The following is a 20790-nucleotide window of genomic DNA, read 5'->3' as shown; positions in this document are numbered from 1 at the left end:
ATTTGCAAGACAAAGAATTAATATTGCCTTGAACAAAGAGTTAAAGAACATTTGGATGTTCTTAGGCATACTATTTGTTAACGAACTGGTTTTTTCTCTCCTGAAACTAATAGGAATGCAGGGAGACTGATAGTGAAATTGGCAACAATCTAACCAAATTTTTCTCCATTATATTAATAGTTCATAAAAATAATTTTTTTTTTTATCTTAAAAGTGTCTCTGATGGCAAAAGCATTTAATAGACATCTATAAGTTACCTCCTTGTCAGAGGACCACAGGTCAATAAATGCATCTCAATATGAAATGAAAGTATTAATTTTATGTACAAAGTTTGATGAGCTATCTTTCCCTCCAGTGAAGAGCATCCTACCTGTTAAAGCGTGGGTCTGCATAGGCATCAGGGATGTTAAGGACTTCTCCTGTTCTTGCCACTTGACCAGCTATTCCTTTTTCTATAGAAAATCTGGAGAAAATAAAAATGTGTATTAGCCAAAATATGGAAAATACGTTTTTCTAGTGGAATCTGTCTTGGGCACAGTAATGGGTGCTCCCAACCAGCGCCATTTTCTTGCTTTGAGGAGAAAAATTTTACAACAACTAGTAGCACATAATAAAGCAAAAAGCACATCCTAAAAACATTTGATATAGCTACATAGTTTAATTCAAAACATGCCATTACATAACCATTTTAGCAACAAATTTCAAAGTCTTCAATAATCCAGGGGGTTATCCCTAACACACATAACATTTGCATAGAACCTGAGATCTGTGTTTACATTTGAAAGGTATTGATTTTATTATGGCTTTTACACATTGATTGCTACTTTAGACACAACGAAGGCAACATGAAATCTGTTTCTTTGGGTAGTGTGTGTGTGGATCTGGTAAGAAAATTTTGGGAAAAGACCAGTTTCCACTGGTTTCATAGCTAAACATTATATGCATTTGCCATGGCTTGGAAATGACTAGCTTGTTTCATGACAATCAAACATCCCATTAAGGGACCAAACTGCATCCCTTAATCACCACAAAGTTAAACACAACAAATATATTTCTAAAATGCATCAGGAAAATCTGTATGTCTGTCTTGTGAGTATCTAATTTTCACTATTGCAACATAAAGGAGTTATGGCATAAAAGCAGTACATAATTTATGGAGAAAAACATATAAAAAGAATCATATGTGGAATGCTTTGAAGTCTAAATGTAGCCTGACAGTACCCTGATGCCTGGTATTGAAGTTAGTGACAAAGCTGTCAGGATTTCACCCTGCACACCTGACTTTAAGTTGGATTTTTCTGTTGCTTATGATAGGTACATCACATCAACTTAAGGCTCCTTCCTGATGACTCACTCATTGTCACTTTCTTACAGATATTTAAGTTACACTTCACTTTCAGTATACAGTACCTGTGAAATGGCTCACACCCTTGCACTTAGAATCAACATTTTAATAACATACAGAAAAGACAGAAAGATATAAGCGAGTAAAACAATTATCAAGAAGGAGTATGAAAGTGCATGTTAAAGCAGACCAGCTTCTTTAATTTACACCACCTCCTTGCTTGTCAGTACGCAAATTGCACCAATTTTGACTCCTTCCATTCTCACTCACACAATGGTAAGTGGGAGTAAGTTTGTCTAAAGGAGTCTTAGTGAAGACATGAATCACACCTCATATTGGCCCAGAACTTTAAAAGTATAAGGATGAAATGAAAAAAGTTCTGATAAAAATCAACGCTGAATATTTTAGGAAAATTTTAGTACAGGATAATTAGTCATATAATTCTTTACTTTTAAAAAGCTGAAAATCTGAAACCTGTATGCCTTTGAAAATCTTAGTCTGGATCTATTAGGGATTCATAATTTATGAAAAGTGAAAAACACTATATTTGCTTTGTTGTTTAGCTTCTTTCATTAAAAAAGTGCAAATCATAAAAGTTAGGTACCTGTGACATGAAGCAGAAATACATATAACTTTTAGTCAGAGAATCCTTTGTAGTCATTACCAGACATATACATTTTCAAATTCACCACTTCAAGCATTGTTCAGTATCACAATAATTAAAAGTTTCAAAATCTAAATTCACATGAGAAAAGTAAAATTAAATTACTGATCTTGAAAACTTCAAAACCAATGACCAATCCATACTCAATTCTACATTTACCTAGTCCATCCACAAGAAAAATAAATTGTGATTTCCTTGCTTTGCACGTGCTTGAATTGCACAAATTTCAATTCCTCTTGGGAACTCTCTTGGGAAATAGTAAGTCCCAAACTGGCAGACTACGGATTAGGTGCACTATTACCTGCACCTTTACCTACCTCAGAACACCTGTGTTTTTTTCCCAACATGATTTCCAAAAGGACCGCCTCCGGAAGACGGCATTTCCAGGAGTGACGTTATAGCTTCAGAGACGCTGTTTCGATGGCACTGCAATGTCATTCCCAGAAGTACTACCTTCTGGAGGCGGGTCCTGGTGGGAATGATATCACAGTATGACAAGTATTGTCAGGGTACCTGCAGATAGGCACAGAAACTGGGTAATAAAATGCCTGCACGTCCATAGTTATAATGAAACTGCACTCTTCTGCTAGCCACTCTTACCTTATTTCTTTGGTCTTCTTGAAGACAGGTTTTCCATCATTTTCTTCTCCAATATCAAAAAGGTCTGAATACAGCTCCTTATTTTTGTGGTCAACCTGGAAGAGTGCACACCTATCTGCATTCACCAGGTTTTTTGCATATATCTACAGACAGAAAACAAAACTAGAGTTAATGGTCATGAGTTGGATTACCTCAGCCATTTACCTGATAAAACGTATATCCCTCTACGATAAAAGTTTTGAGAAGCTATCCAGTTTGGAAATCTGTTTGAAGGATACAATTTAAAAGTAAAATCTTGAATTCAATATATTTTCTGTAAATTTCAGTGCTCCCTTCGAGAAATGCAGGAACATAATCAGAGACTTGAAAGTTTCCGAAAAGAAAATAGGCTTTCCTTTTTAATTGTTTCTCAAGGCTTTCCAAAATAGTGTATAGGGCTTTCCTCCCTCTATGTTTAGATGATATTCATCTTTACCTGATTCTAAATAGATAAGTTAGAGCAAGACCTAAGAACAATTTTGACTTTTTACCTTAACCTTCAATGTAAATATATTGGTATTTAATATCTAGAAAAGACAGATATAACAGGGAGGGTAACATTTGCTTCTAAAAAAGCTAAGTGTGCCTGTAATATGCAACAATGACCAAATGATCCTTGTGTGTCCCTTCCAAGTCAGAAATATTCTGTGACACTGTGATTCTGTCATTAGAGGTATCATTATGGATTGCCCTGTGCAAGGGGAGAGGAAATGGATGCAGCCTCCCCATGTCAGTGACAGTACTTTATTCAAGAGCTGAGATTTAGAAATTGTGCATGAACTAACCAAAGCCCAAAGGTACCAGCCACAGCCAAGGAAGTATCACAGTACAGCAACAGACTTGCATGGTCTCTGTCTTACTTTGAACCAACAAAGATAGTTTTATCTCAGCAAAAATAACTCCCAGAGGCACTGACTGCCAGAACAGAATCTTGTCTTGGGAACACAGCAGCCCCTCACTAAAGTATTTGTCAGACATACAATAGTCCTTCTAAGAAAAAGAGGAAAAAGTGAGACGGGAATCAAACAAGGATCCCCGTGTTAAGATGCCAAAATACAGGCACAAGAACCTGCTCTATCCAATTCAGATAAGTCTTCTGTGTTTCTTATTTGGTCAAAAAACACAGTAACTGCATGACAGAGTTTAATCTGAGGAGGATCTCTCTCCACTTTATATATAGTACCTACCTAGTAATTCAGCTACAGAAAGAGGCTAATAAAATCTTGGTGTGCAATGCATGCAGTTGGCACATATTAAGGATTCAAAAGACGTCCATATGAATGATCTCCCCAACCCCTTCTCTCTTGTCTTCCAAAAATAAAAATACAACAATAAAGTATTTCACTTTATACTAATGCAGATGGACAAATGTTACACCTCGGCAGAAAAAAACCAAAATCATATGAGATGAAAAATCATTAGTGGAGAGAATCTAGTTCTATGCCATGAGAGGAATTGCACATATATCATTTAGTCCAAAACTTGGAGAGCCCACCCATACAGACTGAATCAGTGTTCAGGAAGATTCTCTTGTCCTCCATTTACTCCATCAGATCAGAAAAGTCAGGGAGAACGAGATCTGAGAGGAAAGATTTGTGCAATTTAGAGCATTAAGAAATTTAAAGACCTTAACCACTTGGATTGCTTATCCATTTGCTCAAAAGATAGCGAACAGAAACTGCAAAAAGGACAAGGGGTCCAGTAAATGCTTCTATTCAGATACTGTATCAGATTTCTTTGTAACATCTACAGCACAGTGTTGATTTTACACAATTAATCTTTTGTGGTTTAATGCATATGACTCAAGAACTTATCTTAGTCACGACTCATACTTTACAAAAATGATTACTTAAACAGTACTTATTTAGAAGTTGTTAATGGGATGAGAGAGTTTTACTTCTCTAAATCCCTTGTTTAAATCCTGACCATTGGTTGAAATAGAATATCAGGACAAAATTATGCTCTGTCAATAGGGAAGCCAGGGACCACCTTTTGCACAAGCTGCTTGTAACTACTCAAGCATATGGGCAAGAAAACCTGTAAGGCAACTTGAACTTTTACTTCCCTTTCTTGCATTTATGTTCAAAAACACCCTTACAGCATTAGCTTTGCTGAGAGATTTTGACAAAAATTAAAATTAAAATAATGGAAAGAAACACACATTATTTTTTTCTTTAATATTGCAGGAACAAATCAAACCATAACTGCAATCACCAAAGGGTGAAGTAGTGAGGTGAAACTGACTTCTGGTCTTTTCTCATAGCGAGACACAGAATAAGCCATATAATGATAAAATTGCACTCCCATAAAACGGCAATAAATGTACAAACACAACTCAGCTAATTGGCTCAAGAAAGAGACAACAGCTACAACTAAAAAGGAAGCTGAGTATGACACATCACACAGGTTAAGATACAGAATCATGATGGAGCCAAGTGTTGGAAAGATGATGAAAGAGTAAGCACATTTTACTGCCAATTGTGTTTTCCACCATATCTCTATTCACAGGAAAGAACAGGGAAGAATATCAATATTTGTTCTCAATGCCATATGTTGTTATACCAGTTCTTTTAAATGCTAAGCTGTTCTTAAGAGGTTCATTTAAACTGGAAAAGTCAATGTTCAGAAATGTGTTCTATGTGCAGAATTCTTGACGGTGTATTAACTAGAATAACACAAGCACTGTAGAATATTTTCCATTACTAATTCATGTTTCTAAATAAAACCACTTTAATGTTATTTGCATTATAACATCACTGTCTTTGAATATCTAGCTAAGAATATGACTTTGAAGACAGGCATGTATCAGAGTACTGTTGGAAAGCAATTTTTTGAATGCAAAAAATTTTAAACAATGGTATCACAGACATGATTCAGGTGTACACTTAGGAACAAGAACTGCAGAATGCATAAAACTAAAAAGCATAATTCACATGTCCAACACTCAAAACATGTTATAAACAACCAGTTCACACACATTTGTTAACACTACTCAGGAATTAATTCTGAATTCAAAACTGATTTAGGAAGTCAAACTTTTTCTGAACAGTACTTTAATTCATTAATTAGTTATTTCAAAGGGAAGAACTAAGCACTTGGCTTTAGTGGCTTCTATAAGACATTGACTGTCACTGTAGTTATGGATGTGGTTTTTCATAACTACACTATCTCATCCAAGCTACTACTGTCTCATTCAGCAACTGGAAAAACTACCGTAGGAGTAATTTTTAAATTCTATCCCTTGCTACAGACAGTAACTTCTTCAGCAGTATTTTGCAGCATGTAGCAAATTGAATTTAGGAAGAAGGAATCAATATAACACACTGAAATTAAAGGAAAACCAGAAGCCTTTCTATTAAAATTTTCAAATTTTCTCAGAACACAATAGGAACTATTTTGTTCAGAGACAGTCATGTTTCATTTCTTATGGAAGCTGTGGATGGAAGTGGATGGCAAATCAAGCCATCCTTTACCACATTTTCAGCGTAGACATGTTTATACTGTTCGTATTATGTGTTCACTACAAACAGCTCATATATTTCAATGACAATGTCTTCAAGGGAAGGAGAATGAAGGGCTTTAATAACTACAACTAATAAACTTAGAAGTGAAAAAGACAACTTACCATTATATGTTCAAGTAGAGAATCTATTGCAACTATATTATCAAAATATGTTCTGCAGAGAAAGAGCAGTCAGTAAACATTGGCATTTAGTCAAACACTTCTCAAATGGGTGTCAGGGCTCTTGTTTTACTATGGCTTAATACAGAGCCAGAAAAGGCAAGGACAAACCACAGCACCTTGCAACTCAGACTGGCTGGCTACAGCACAAGGGTATTAAGAAATTGTCCTAGCTCTGTTCCCTTAAGTCATTATTCTACAGAATTGAGAATATTCTTCATATTCTTCAATATTCTCTGTAGGAAAAGGAAAAGACTACCAAATATTGCCTGCTGTTAACTGAATAGGCTCCTGCTGAGCAATACCAAGAATGCATCAAAATGCTTTGGCGCCTCTAACACACTGAAAATTCTAAAAGCAGAAGTAAAAAGGAAAAGAAAAGAAGTAGAAAACAACAACAAAAAATCAATTTCTTTCAAAATATCTCATTAGGTTCACCTGTGTTATGCTCTGAAAACTGAATAAAAGTATGTACTGCAGCTAAATCCACTTCATATTATCTAATTCTGAACACTAGTTAAAAGGCAACTATTTAAGAAACTCTTAATGGGTCTTCTCTATCAACACGAGTTGAGTTGAAGAAAGGGAATGATCTTGTAACTTAATAAAATATAAAAGAATAAAAAAGAATCTCAGTTTCAAGACAGTCAAGAACATTTGAAGATAAAGGTCAAACTTATTAGTAAAAGAAGGCTAAATCTTCCACATGCCAAGTATTTATAACCCTTGGATTACAATGTTCCCAGCAGACAAAGGCATTGTCCCATGGCCTTGAATATATACACAGCTCAGTTCTGTTTGAGTCTAGTGGAGAGGAGATACACAATACACTGGTCTTGCATCGTCAGGGACACAAAGAGGTAGAGCACTGCATACTCTGCCCTTTCTAAAATGTTACAGAACATGTCCCAGTGACATTGTATACAAACAATTTCCTCAGTGAAAAAGAAATTCCCCTTCCATGTTGAAAGATATAGACCACATCCAAGAGGAAACTAATTATTTTCTTGGTGATATGAATCTTTGCCTACATAAAGTTCACAAAGATATTATTAAATGACATCCCAATTTTGTGCCTTAAAACACAGACTTTGTATTTTTGAAAGCTGATACTAAAAACTTCCAGCAACTGATAATGTTGCACGAAAATTATTTGCTTATAGGAAGTCATAATAAATATTTGCACTATTTATTGTCATTTTTATCTTAAAAATGTAAAACGATTACAAAGTTCTTTAAAATAATCTCAGTACTATGCCAGCCCATAAATCTGGGTAGATTAATATAGTTTTTTGGTAAAAAATCCATGGCTCAGTATGGATGTTAGCAACATAAAAGCACTCTGAAAAGGAATATAATGGTGCAAGAGTGCCTTTTGGGAGGCATGTTCTGAATTATGCTGAAATTTAAAAAAGGTCATCTTGAGGAAAAAAGTTCAGAAAAACATCTGGCTACATCCAGCTTGCCCTCCCTTGCAAGGGGCAGACTCCTCCCTGTGGTTTATTACTCTTCCTTCCAGCTGGGTTGACTTGGCTGCCTACATTCCTGAGCAATGGCATAGGAATCCTGGACATCCTCTAATCTCATCAGTTTGACAACTGTTCATCAAGACACAGAAGTGTTTGCAGCAAAAATCCAAGACATTTCATTTTTCCACAGTATCATCACTACTTTGTGATGCACTTGGAAATTATTCTAGCAACCAGTTTCATAAAGCATTGTTAAGCAGTCCTGGCTGATTTACCAAAAGTACAGCTCTGGTTTATCTTTTAATTTATTGGTTATCTTTGCTATTTAGAGACCCTAATAGCAATGACAAAAAAAAAGAGATGAAGGAAGAGCAGATCACCTAAGACACTAAACTGATTTTGCAAGTGCAAACTCAAGCTTTCACACTCTTTCTGTGCTTTCAAATTAATCTTGCTTTATATAGCGATAAGAAATTAAAAACAAACACATTAAATGTAGTAAAAATCTTTGAAAATTAAAACAGACTTCAGAAAATGCAGGGGAAGAGCAACCACATGGCAGCCCCAATTCTTAAGGATTTAAATCTGAAGTCCATATATTTAGGAATATATGCATTCATGTCCAAAAAACTGTTGGGAGAATATGGGAAGCTGAAGAACACTAAATAACTTTCTGTAAAGTCCTTTCAAGCCTTCTAAAATTGCCCTGAGACACCAAGCATATCTGCCACGTTTAACTCTGACAGAAGAGGAAAAAAAAAAGGTATACCTCACTGCCTCACATAGCACTTGTTCTTGTCCCTGAAGTTTTTCCATCCTCTCTAGTGTGCCTTTGCATCTCCTTGTGAGATACAATGAGCAGCTTCCACTACAGTTATTGAATGAGCACATGTAGATTGGAAGAGCCATACTAGAAAAGCTCATCAAAAACTAATGAGGTTATCTTGCAAATCACACTTACTTCGATACATCAAGCAAGAAGTCATTCAGTTCAGTCTGCTTGGCAAGGCCCCGGCACACCTGGAAGCACAGATCATAGAACCATTTGCTCCAGAACACTGATGTCAGAGGGAAAATGAAGTCCTTTCCCTTTAATTTGTATGAAAACTTAATGTGTATGAAAAAAAAATACTAATATTGTGTGCGTGTATATATATCTATATCTACTTATATGCTACAGCACTGTATAAAATTAAAGCTGAATTTGTGTGCTGGGTTTCAATCTTAGCTATCTAGCTGCTGAGTTAAAACTGCGAAACACAAGTAAAATCTATCCTAAGACTCACTGTAAACTGTTGGGTTTTACACTTATGCTGTCTCAAAGGCTGTCACTGACTGTGATTATAGAATGAACATTTCCTTATCCAGATCTTCTGAGAATGTCAAATCTTTTGTTTCCCTTCTCCCTTACCACATTTTTACCAGTTTTTTTTCCAGGCTGCAAAGTAGCATATAGACACAACTGTAGACTGACATCAGGCAAGTTTAACTAAACTAAGAAACAGATGATATATGCTCAACTTAGGGAGAAATCAGCATGAATATGAATACAGAAAACAGTATGCATACTTCTTTTTAGAAGCAAAATGCTAGATGAAGCAAAGCTTTTAACTGTATCTTTACTTCACCTATTTGCATAGTCTGTATCTGAAGCACAACTGTAGGTCTGTGTATTATTAGAGCAAGCACTGAGGCCAAAGTAAAACAAGCCTCTATTGCAAAAATATCACTTTGAACTAGTAATATCTTTCATGTGTGCAATGCAGATACAAAATGCCAGATCAAAACTCTTGCATTCTTCTCATGCAAAAAAACTTGGGAAGAGCAAGCCTTCTGCTTAGAAGAAGGAAGAGAAATAAAAATGATCAATGGACAATCTTGAACTTAACTTTCCCTGTTGTGTTTTGTTAGGTGTGAAAGACTTCTCAGTAAAAGTAAGGTGAAACTACAACTGCATACAATTGCAACTCTACTATTGTATAAAGTCTTTGCCAGCTAATTTTGCCTAGATATGAACGACCACCCCAAAGTCAGTGACTTCCAGCACCGAGAAAATATTGGAGCCTAGAAGAGAAAAGCAGGTTGCTTCCTGCATGTCTTCTGATAAGTGTATGAAAGGCACCTTGACAAAAAGAACATCGTGAATTTCCTCCTGGGAGTTGACAGAAGAATCTATTTTAGCATCTTCTCTGAGTTGAGAATATGTTTAGTTTCAGTGTTACCATCTTCTGCTAGTTGAAATAACAAAACCTATTAGCAAAGCTGCTGGGGTTTGCTAGAGCAGCTCGACACTGTGTGAAGCTCCATTAGGCACCCAGCTAGGGACAGCATGAAGCATCCTTAGTAGCAGTAGTTACAGGACCATGAAGCAGCTAGCAAGGATGGCTTAAAATAGGCTTTGCTAGCAACACCTCATAATTTCAAACTGAATATTAAAGCAGAAGGAAAGCAACCAGTTAGCCTAGCAGTTGCCTTACCACAAGAAAAAAAACAACACAATCCTGTAAAGCCGTTAGGATAAATCTGCTTTAACCATTATTTAATTACTACTTTGTTTGAATTTCTTTCCTTTAGTACAAATATGGTTTGTTATTTGATCTATCATTGCCAGTGAAGAAAACTAGTTCAATGAGCATCAAAAATGCTAGCATATTTTTCCAGGTTCAAGGAAGGGGCTTTAATTAATGCTGTAGCGATGGCCTCCACTTAAATCTGATCACAATCCATGCTCCTACTAAACAAGTTCTGGAAGACAAGATAAGCAATGAAAAAATGAAAAACCACTCACACTTACTTGTACTTGATGTATTGCTACTGAAGCCCATGCAAGATTTGCTGTTGCAACCTGCAACAAAAGAGAAGAAACTCTCCCTGAAGAAACTTTGAAAACTGCACATCAGTGACATGCCTCTTTTCTTTATCTACCTGCTAAGTAAATTGAGTGAGCTATTTTAGACAGGCAGGCAGTAACAGTTTAAGAGAAGACAGTTATTTTTCAAAAGTCTCAGTGTACTTGCGAGTGTTTCGATTTTAGAGCTTACAAATGGTTTTTAAAAGCAGAATTGGGCACCCATCAGCTCAGAAATACATCAAAACAAACATCTCATAAGTTGAGGGCTTTAAAAATTACACTGTTGAAAGGCACCTGCCATACAGGTAAAACATGCCTTAACAGCTTTCTGGGGCTACATCTCTTCAGCAATAGCTTCTTCCAGCTGTAAACAAGCACTGTTTTGGTGGCAAAAGAACCAGACCTGATCCCTCAGCTCAAGTGTTTGAAGTATGGCAGTTTCCAGGCAACATTTCAAACAAATGTCATGTAAACTGCAGCTAACTGATGTGCTACCATGCATAATCTCCTGTCCTTGAAGCACAGGAGCTTTATAGGAACACATTGAATTGAAGCATAAGAGGTCAGCTTTTGCATACCCTCCTAAGGTATTTTTTGATTTTATATTTTTAAATGGAACACTTTGCACACATTTCATAAAAATTGCTAATGGCATCCAAAGGCTTTCTGAAACCTGAAAATGAAAAGAATGCTTTAGAACACTCAGAAAGTGACCTTAAAATATTTTTAATTTACTAATAAAATACTTCCATTTAGCAGCCAGTCTCTTCCAAGTAGAACATTCATGAACTTTAGCTATAGAAGCTATTTTATGTAACATAAAACATTTATATTTTCACAAAACAATGCATGTCTACAATGCATGTCTAATACCTATCTGGAATATAGATTGATTAATGTAATAGGACCATTTTAAAAATTAAATACATTTTGTGTAGGCTACAAAATTAATGAAGCCTGTTTTTGCATGAATGCCTGTTCTTTGTTCTCTGAGAAAGGGCAGTGGCACTACCACACTGATCTAGTCCCCCATCCTGACCTCTGCCTACCGGTGAAAAAATACATGGTGTGACAACAAGCTGAAATGTCATTGACTACCCAGCTAATAAACACATGTAAACATCAGATGAATGCTAGGGTACTCAGATTACTGGTAAACAAAATATACACTTGACAACTACTGCTGCTGTTTTCCTACTTTGGGGGGACTAGTTTTAGTATCTCTTGCCTGAATATCTTCTGTCCTTTTCACACAAATAATTCCTGTTCAGTACAGCTCAACTGCACCATGGTAGATCTCATGCCACTGTTGAGACAACACACCTGGCTAGAACTCATTCCATTTTGTCCTAGCTGTGTGTCCAGGCTCTCTTCTCTGGGGGATGGCACACAGAGAAATTCATCTTTACATCAGAGACATCTTAATGGGACATGACAGGGATCCTCACCCTGACATGAAGCAAAGATGCACTTTGAACACCTTTAGTATAACAACAGCCTTTGCAACACCTGCTCCATCTTCAAAACCATTTGTATTTGGCTAACAGCTCCTAAATTCAGATTGACAAATGGACATGTACGGACAAGGCAGCTACACAGGACTTATATGATTCTCTAATCAAGCGTGCAGAACAGTCATGGAAAGGGGAAGATGAGTATAAATGGGAATATCTGCATAGGGAAGCATCAGAAGTTATAAAAAGTGGAAGAGAGCTTTAGGAGTGTCACCTAGACTGGCAGGTCATCCAGGTACCAGCACTTCTATACACAGTTTCTAAGGACATCTAAGTCAGAAGGCAAAGGACAGTGATCCTGACAACTCACAGAGTCAGGACAGGCTAGAGAGAGACAAAAGCTCTCAGCTCCTAAAAGCTAAAGAAAAGCCTGACCCAAAACCAGCACAGGGTTGTCAACCTAGAAAGAAACCAGGAGACCATAAGGACTCAGCAGACAGCATCCCTTGTCCTCTCTTTGAAGGAATCCTGGAGGGACTACCTGGATACTTGGTACTGGAAATACCACCTAGACAGACACATCTTGGTGCTGGAGAGCATGTGGCAGTAAAAATATGAATGAAAATACCAAAATCTCTTTTGCTTCATGTTTGATTTAAAGTAAAATCACTTCTCATCCTGTGAGAGCCAGAATTGAGACTTGATAAACTGTTGCTATAACATTGCAGAACTCTGCTTTGCAATAGGGCTCATTCCTTGATCCCAAAATGGAAAACTAAAATAGCTAAAATTAAAAGAAACTAAAGTAAATTTTACTTTAATCTTACCATAATGTTAAATAAATCTGTACTGGAAACTTAAGATTGAGATTCAGGATAAACTGAGCATTGTCTTTTTTTATATGAAGTAATTTTGAGTTTTGATGTTTGATTTATACTTGCATTTCATTTACCTGTCCTGCATTAACCTCTCTATCAACTGCATTGAGTTTATAATCAATAAAGAAACCTTGAATCTCTTAATTCCCAAAGGAACACAAGGTAAAAATCTTGATGTGTCCCTGTACCTGTACATTTTACCTCCTGTGAGTGAAAACATAAATCACTATCCATTTTCTTTTTTTAATAAGAACTTTTCTTTTTTTATAAGAATAAAAACCAAGGAAGAAAAAAGGAATAAACTCATGAGAGGAGTGAGAGAAAAAAGTTTGGAGTGAGGGGAGGGACAGTGCTGCAGTCCTGACCATCGTGGGCAGTGGGCAAAGGCTGCAGAGGAGCTCACCTCTTGGTGACTGTGGTGGAAGGCTTCTTTGCCCCAGTGACGGTAAAGCTCCAGGATACCAATCAGGTCACCAATTGCTGTGACAATTGGCAGACACAGAACAGACTGGATACGGGTCCCCGACTCCAGTCCAGTACCTTTGGGGAATCGCTCATCCTAGAAAATGCAAACATAATCTGATAAAATGTAAAATCTGATAAGACATTCACAGGAAAGACATAGTGATGTTTTCCTCCCCCTCTTATTTGAACAAATCTGCAGAAAAATTACAAAAGTCACTAAAACTCATCTCTCAGCATAATTTATACAGAGTAGTAAGACATCTACTAAAAAAGGTAATTTTAAAGTCTCAGCATTAATTTACATATACAGATAACCTTATTGATGCAAGGTCAGAAGTAGCTGCGATACTACACCCAGCTTTGGGTTTGTTTATACAATGCTTCTTTCTCTTATCTCACTGCAACAAAACCAGCACTATTAATGCCAGTTCAAATTAAATAAAAACCCAAACAAGCATCACCATCATCCCACCATCATTCCCTCCAAAAACCCCAAATAATTTGCAATCACAAATTGGACTGCTCAGATATCAGTATTAAAGAGCAGACAAGAGTGCTTGCAAGAAAACAAAAATTTAAACTTGAGGCTAAGGCTTTAGGTTATACAGTTATAATCCTCAACCAACTCTTGAGAAGGAAAATGTGTGCCCAAAAAATTACACATGAGCGTAAGCATCTTCTTCCTTTGCTTACACATCCTGAATAAACTGGTGCAAAAAATATAGAAACAAATGTTAAAATAATCTGACCAGCTGCTACAAAAGGCCCAAATACGTAACTTTCAATCCTCAAAGGGAATGTTCAAGGCTTTATAGCTTCACTTGCCCAAGCAGGAAAACTCAGGCAGAGCTAAGAAAGCACCTGGATGTCACAGCTAGTGAGGCAGTCCCCACCCAGTGTGAATGTGCAAGAGCCACTCGGTTGCACATCAGCCCTTCAGTACCTGATTCCCACCAGATGTTCCCTGCAGGCTCTGCTTAGGCAAGACAGACACCCCTTCAAGGCTGATCAAAATCTCTCACTTCTCAAAGAAAACAGCAAGTAATCTCTACCTTAATTATTAAGATGACAATCAATCTGAACAAATGACAGACAAAAGAGAGTGGGAAGCACTTTGAAACACGAGCCTTCTGCTTTCTCCTTTTAGTTCTGCCCTCCCACAAAAAAAAAGGGCTGGCAAGTCTACCTGCACGCACTTCCCTTTTGCAGCTGAGAGGCTCCTAAAATCACATGAAGGCAAACCATCTCACCAAGATCAATCTGGCTGTTTGGTCAATCACTGACAATAAATGAACAAAGTTCAAAACCCCTCCTCACTAACCCCATGATTTTACTAAGAATGCAAAATCAAAAGACAGAACTCTTGTATGTAAGGATATCATGATATTAATTGGAAATAACAGTAACAATTTAAACCCTTAATTTAACTGAAAAAAACATACCAACACATAACATTTTAATAGTCCAGGGTGAGTATAAAGCACTGACTATTACTACAGGGAAAGCAGTTTTTGCCTTTTGGTTTTGTGGCTCTATTTAAGTGTACTCATATTTGGCATCTAGTATTTGTTTATACCCAGGTTTGCCCAACTAAGATCATACATATTTTTAACAAATAATTTCAAAAGCAGACACAGCAATGTCCAATTTTTTTGTTTGTTTGTTTGTTTTTTTGTTTTTTTTTGTTTTTTTTGTTTTTGTGTGTGGGTGTGTGTGGTCGAAGTATTCCAAAATCGCTATTCTGGACTAAACTTGAAAACAGAGGAAACACTGAAGACAGAAGAGTACGTAAACTTCCTTGGTGTAAACATAAGTGCTCACATGAAGTACAGTTTAAATACAAATTTCATAAAATTGCATAGGTACAACTAGAGGATTAAGTGTTTTAAAAAAACTTTCAAAGGGCAGACAAAGAGAGTGCCAAGAAGTATCAGAATATCACCTTAGGAATTTCCAACTCCTGTTACAGAAAAAGGCGTGAATTTTGGTATCAGTTACATTAGTGCACTTTTCATGTAGATCTACTGATACTATCAGTATTCTAGCTTTACATTAGAGCATGCAGAGATAAAAATCCTGCTTAATAACCAGAATTCTGACTGATGTTCTTGCCAGTCTGAGCTCTGTATTAAATCAAATTTTCAAAGTTGATTGACTAGATGAAAGTCTTCTTGTTTGATGTTTATATTTCAAGACCAAGAAGACCTTGGGACTTTTGACTGGCTGCTTTTTTCAAGTGACTGTGGTGCCATCATGTCCTTTACATGACAGCTAAAAAAAAGTTAAAATAAACTCAAAGCAAAAAAACCCCAAACATTTAAAGCTAGAAATAAATTAAATATTCTGAAATTATTCCATCAGCTAACCTAAACTCAGATTTATATTCCTGGTATCAAAACAGGTGCAAATTCTATCATTAAACGTTCATCTCAATAAAAATTCAAGCATCAAAACATTCATTCTAAGACCATGCTGCAATCATCTAATTAAAAACAAAGTTTTTTTACCCCCAGAATATCTTCTACTAGCAACGTTTTTCTGGATCTGGCTACATAAGCAGATACTGTAGTGCCATGTGCAATGGGCCCTGCAGGAATGAGTCGTGGGTGTCCTTCTTTAGCTCCTGGTGGTGTAAATACACACAGACTCTAGTTAGAAGGAAAAAAAAAAAGGGAAAGAAATGAAAAAAAAGGCAATTAGAAAGCATGATTACTTTGACAGTTACCACACAACCTATGTAGATTATAGAGAAAAACTTGAATAAATTCCATGTAATTCTTCTGAAATCTTAGAAAATCCCAGTCTAAAATCATCCAGGCAACTCCTGGACAACTCCTGTGGAGAACAGTGGATGATTAAAGTCAGTTATTATCTCTATCAGGGTAAGATTGCATTTACTTTGAACACACAATACCCAGCATACACAGACTCACACAAGAAAACATTACCTGGTAAGAAATTATTATTTTTTTTTAATCTAGAATGCCCTCATTTATTTAAATAGAAAATACTCAAAAGGTAGGGATAATATTTAAATTTATTTTTATATAATACCAGAGACAGATGACAATGCCACACCGCAATATATTACTTAACATTCCTCTTAAGAATGGCCACAGGTCTTGCTGCTGATTAATTTTACTCTCAGAATTTGATTTCATTAGGGCTGCAATGAGACAGGAGCTGTTTCCTAGCATGGATTATTGCAGGTAAAATTTGTATGTGAAAATTCAGCATTTACTCTCAGCTGTAGAAAATAAAGAGATGATATGAGGTGCATCCTCTCATAATTCTCCTTTCTTTATAAATATGCATGGTCTATTATAAAACATTAGTACTGAACAACTCCAAAAAAACTCCACACTGAATTGTTCAGAAACTAAAGAGATGCAACACAGTGCACTATATGAAGGTGCTCCTGCAGTGATGAAGATACCTTAGTTGTAAATACATTACCAGCATTTTGGAAGGAGAAAGTTGGGACTTTATACTGAGGGGAAAAAAATGGTCAATAAATAGTATGAAATTCATAGCCAAAACAAGATTGAAGTCTATCCAAGGAGAATCAGTAGTCCAACTATTAGGGTATTTAGTAAGCTCAAAAAAAAACCCATTCAAGATTCTGAAAAAAAACAACTGAGTATTCTTGAGCAGAAAGTAAGTCCCAAAAAATTCAGCAAGTCATGAAAGTGAGTTTTCCATCCAGTGATTAATTTAATTAATTAATATGTGGTACAGGTGAAAATTATATTGTCTTAAAAATAATAAAAAATAGAGCTACCCCAAACTATTTTAGCACTGACAAGTATTTCTTCAGTTGGAAGGAAAGATGCTCCTTCTGTGGATTAGCCCTGCTAAATATTCAGATGATTCACTCCATTTTGATGTCTTGCATTATAGTATAAGCACATGAAATCGTGGAATTTTCTGTTTATTCTCATCCTAAATTTGAACCTTATTCTTCAAACCTATTTATGCTCACAGCTTCTTGTTAGTAAGATAGACTTGAAAAGTCAGAATATTATATTTCTATATGAATTACAAGAATGTATTTTTTTTAAAAAAAAGCAACATCCAAACAACCAAAAAAACATGTTATCAATACATTGGTTCTGTCAGAAGAACCCCACTCAATCCACTAGAATAAAAAGCTCCATTTATTCTTACTTGCTTATAAACTAAGATACATATAATTTTAAATGAAAACTTAGTTTCACAGTTGCTTGCCTTCATAAGCTCCAGTTCAGTTTTTACATGCACTTAAATAGAATGAAAAAGAACATTTTATATAACATAGCCAAGAAAAGCATACCATGATCTAGAAAAAAAAAAAAAAAAAGGTACCTTATTCTAATAAAATTGAGGAAACCACAGATCTTTATTTATTTAAAGCAGTGCTGGTATAAAATATTTCTCAAAAAATAAAAAAGGTAAAATATAAAGGGCATAGAAATAGTAAAATGCATTACTTTAGAGAAGTCTGATCTGCTATTCTATATGCTTAAGAATTACTATTTTAATAGGAATCCTACTTGTAATAGGAACAGTAGTGCTATAATGTGTTCAAAACTGAAAAGGTGGCTTCTGTTGCAACATACTGCAAAACGTAGAGATGCAATACAATGATTCAGGTCTGACTGATGTAGTCCAAGTAGTGAAATGATACAAAAATCAATAGGCCATCAGAAGCCAAAGCTGATTTTGCTGAAGATGCCAAAGAATAACACTTCTATTCACACCATTCTTCTTATATACTTAAGACATATTTGATTCTTTTTGCCAAGGTAGCAATGCATTACAATTAGCAAAGAATTGTGCTGTCTAAATTGTGTGTATAAAATGTGATTTTCCACACTCATCTCTTGAGTCATGCCACTAAACACATGCACAAATCTTTCTCCTGTAAGAAAGAGCTTCTCAAATCAAGAAAAAAAATAAAAAATAAAAAAGGAAGAAAACCAAACAGCCACTTGCACCAGAAAACAAAGAACTCACTTCTCGCACACATACATGTTTTTCTTCAGAAAACACCTTCCCTAAATCTTCAATGGCCAAAAACCTGTGTTGACACCATGAAGTATTGCCTGCAAAGGCTGCTTTCACCAGCACAGTCTTTGCTGTGTCCTTGTGTATCATTTTGTCTGGTAAACCCCTCTGCTGCTAACACCATGAAGTACTGGTGTTAACAAGTTTCCCTATGCTGGAAAAAGTTTGTGAATATTATATTTTACTTCCAGATTCTCCAAAAAAAGAGTTTTGCAGAAGCAATCCCATTCTGCTTCTATGGAAAGTTGCAAACTCGTGGCTAAGGGGTCACAGTGATCAAAAAACTCTTCTAACTACCCAACAGGTTCTAAATTTGCCACTATTCCTCCTCACTGTAGAGGCAGAAATGACTGTGCAGAACAATTGATAATCTTATCCTGACTATGCAGCACAGTAATATGCAGAAATGTCCCAAATACAAGCCATCAATGGCAAGGTCAGCCAAACAAACCAAGTAAATTGTTCTGTGCTCCACTAAGGCATGTTACTGGAACAATCTCTGAGACACCCCACAGATACAGCTTTATGGAAAAAATTATCACTGTTGAAAAACAGGTTTTTCACATCACCTATCCAGCTTACATTTATTTTTTTGCTTTGCTAAAGAAAATACTTACGAAATTAAATGCACTGCAGTAATGATAAAATTTGAGGGTCATCTAATTTCTTCCAACTCTGAATGACTCCAGGATTCTTTTAATTTGCAAATGTACTTTCCAATAATCTTCCACTTGCTCAAAGGGTAACTAGGAGTGTGTCCATATAGACATCAGATAAACTGCATAGCTTCACAAGTAAGCAAAGAAATGAGTAGATTGGGCCCTTTCAAATTGACTTGCATTTTCTCAGTTGGTCTGAGTGTTTTAATTCAAAAAAGACAGTTGGAATCTCTGGTAATGATAATGAACAATGATCAATAATCAAAATAAGAAATCAGTGGATCTTCAGCCACAAATTAACCAAGATATAGACAATAAAAAGGAAATATCAGAATGATAGGATCTCTAGTTTATCAAATACTATACTGATAACTCACAAAGCAGTAAAAGGAAAAGGTTGAGGAGACAGCAGGATGCTTGTGCACTGCTGACAGACTCTTTTGCTACTATTATCACTAGCAGGGAGCCTCTTAGTATCAGAAAGGGATAAATACAAATAGCTTTTTACTGATAGTCCAATGTCCTGTCTCTCTCCAGGCAAAAGTTAAGCAATAAAAGATAAGCAGTGTAGAAAGAGCATTAGGGATCTCTACTGCTGATGAGAGAGAAGGCAACCAAAATGGGAGAGTCAGTCTGGATCAGAAAAACTACCAAAAGGACAAACATTGTTTTGGAGAGAAAATCCTTTGGAAGCTTCCAGGTTCAGGCATTCTGCCACCTGGCAGTCCACAGGACTCTGCAATTCCTAATTTGATCTGTATACCCTCCCTCCCAACAAAGACAGAACCTGCTTTCTTACATCAGTCTCAGCTACCCCATTAACAATATCCTTGCAATGAGTTCTATATTCACTTCTATGGTGATGAACGTCGTTCTTTAGATGTAGTAGACAGAGGAACACTAGAGTTTAACATCAAGAACTTCCTGTACCTTGCTGAAACCCTAGAGCACATGAGAAGCTTTGTTTCCTTCCATCTGTGGCAGGACAGATTGTTCTGGCTGGGCCTAAAATACTCAAAATTCCTCCCCTCATAGTTTAACCACCAAATTCACTTTGATATAGTCCACTGCCAAAAAAACTTCTATTAATTTTGATGGATGTAACAGTGTGGTTTGGAATCCACTAATGACTTATCATGAACACAGAGATCAAGAGGTTCTTAAAAAAATCAAACAGAAGCAAAACAAAGTCCAAAATAAATTATGACCTTATAAAAATCTTTAAACACTGGTGAACACAGATAAAAGTTGAAAAATTCACTGTTTCATCTTGCTGGTGTTAAGCTATATAGTTGGACTCAGTGATCTCAGAGTTTTTTCCAACTTAAAAGATTCTATGATTTTATTCTATGACCCACATTTCTTAAGCACTCTAGGTATAGGCAGCTATTGTAGTCTCTAATATCTTTTTAAAATACTAATGTATTAACAAGCCTGCTGGTCTACAGGAATGCAGAATGATGCACTGTAACTGTTTCTCAAGGGATGTAAAGATGACAACATCCTCAATTCACAGGTAAACCCACCAACTTGGCTTTTAGACAAATAACAAGACCAGTGTATACTCAATAAACCATAATAACACTGGTTTTGGTGCTCTTTCCTTGGTCCTGTGCACTCAGCCTAGTAAAATTATTA

General features: G+C 36.1%; 1 protein-coding gene across 7 annotated transcripts in view; it reads right to left on the bottom strand.

Annotated features, from left to right (window-relative positions):
* PDE10A (phosphodiesterase 10A) overlaps nt 1-20790 on the bottom strand; it is a 336966-nt gene that overhangs the window by 23985 nt on the left and 292191 nt on the right. For all 7 annotated transcript variants that reach the window (XM_079297641.1, XM_079297640.1, XM_079297642.1 and 4 more), the window contains 7 exons: nt 15955-16095; nt 13386-13541; nt 10594-10644; nt 8761-8819; nt 6274-6325; nt 2610-2752; nt 371-463 (listed from right to left, as the gene is read on the bottom strand). In XM_079297641.1, the coding sequence (XP_079153767.1) occupies nt 371-463; nt 2610-2752; nt 6274-6325; nt 8761-8819; nt 10594-10644; nt 13386-13541; nt 15955-16095 (695 nt within the window). The remainder of the gene's footprint in view (nt 1-370; nt 464-2609; nt 2753-6273; nt 6326-8760; nt 8820-10593; nt 10645-13385; nt 13542-15954; nt 16096-20790) is intronic.

This window comes from Erithacus rubecula (genome assembly GCF_903797595.1).
Source record: "Erithacus rubecula genome assembly, chromosome: 2".
In the NCBI taxonomy this organism is placed as follows: Eukaryota; Metazoa; Chordata; class Aves; order Passeriformes; family Muscicapidae; genus Erithacus; species Erithacus rubecula.
This window is presented reverse-complemented; position numbering and strand designations above follow the sequence as displayed.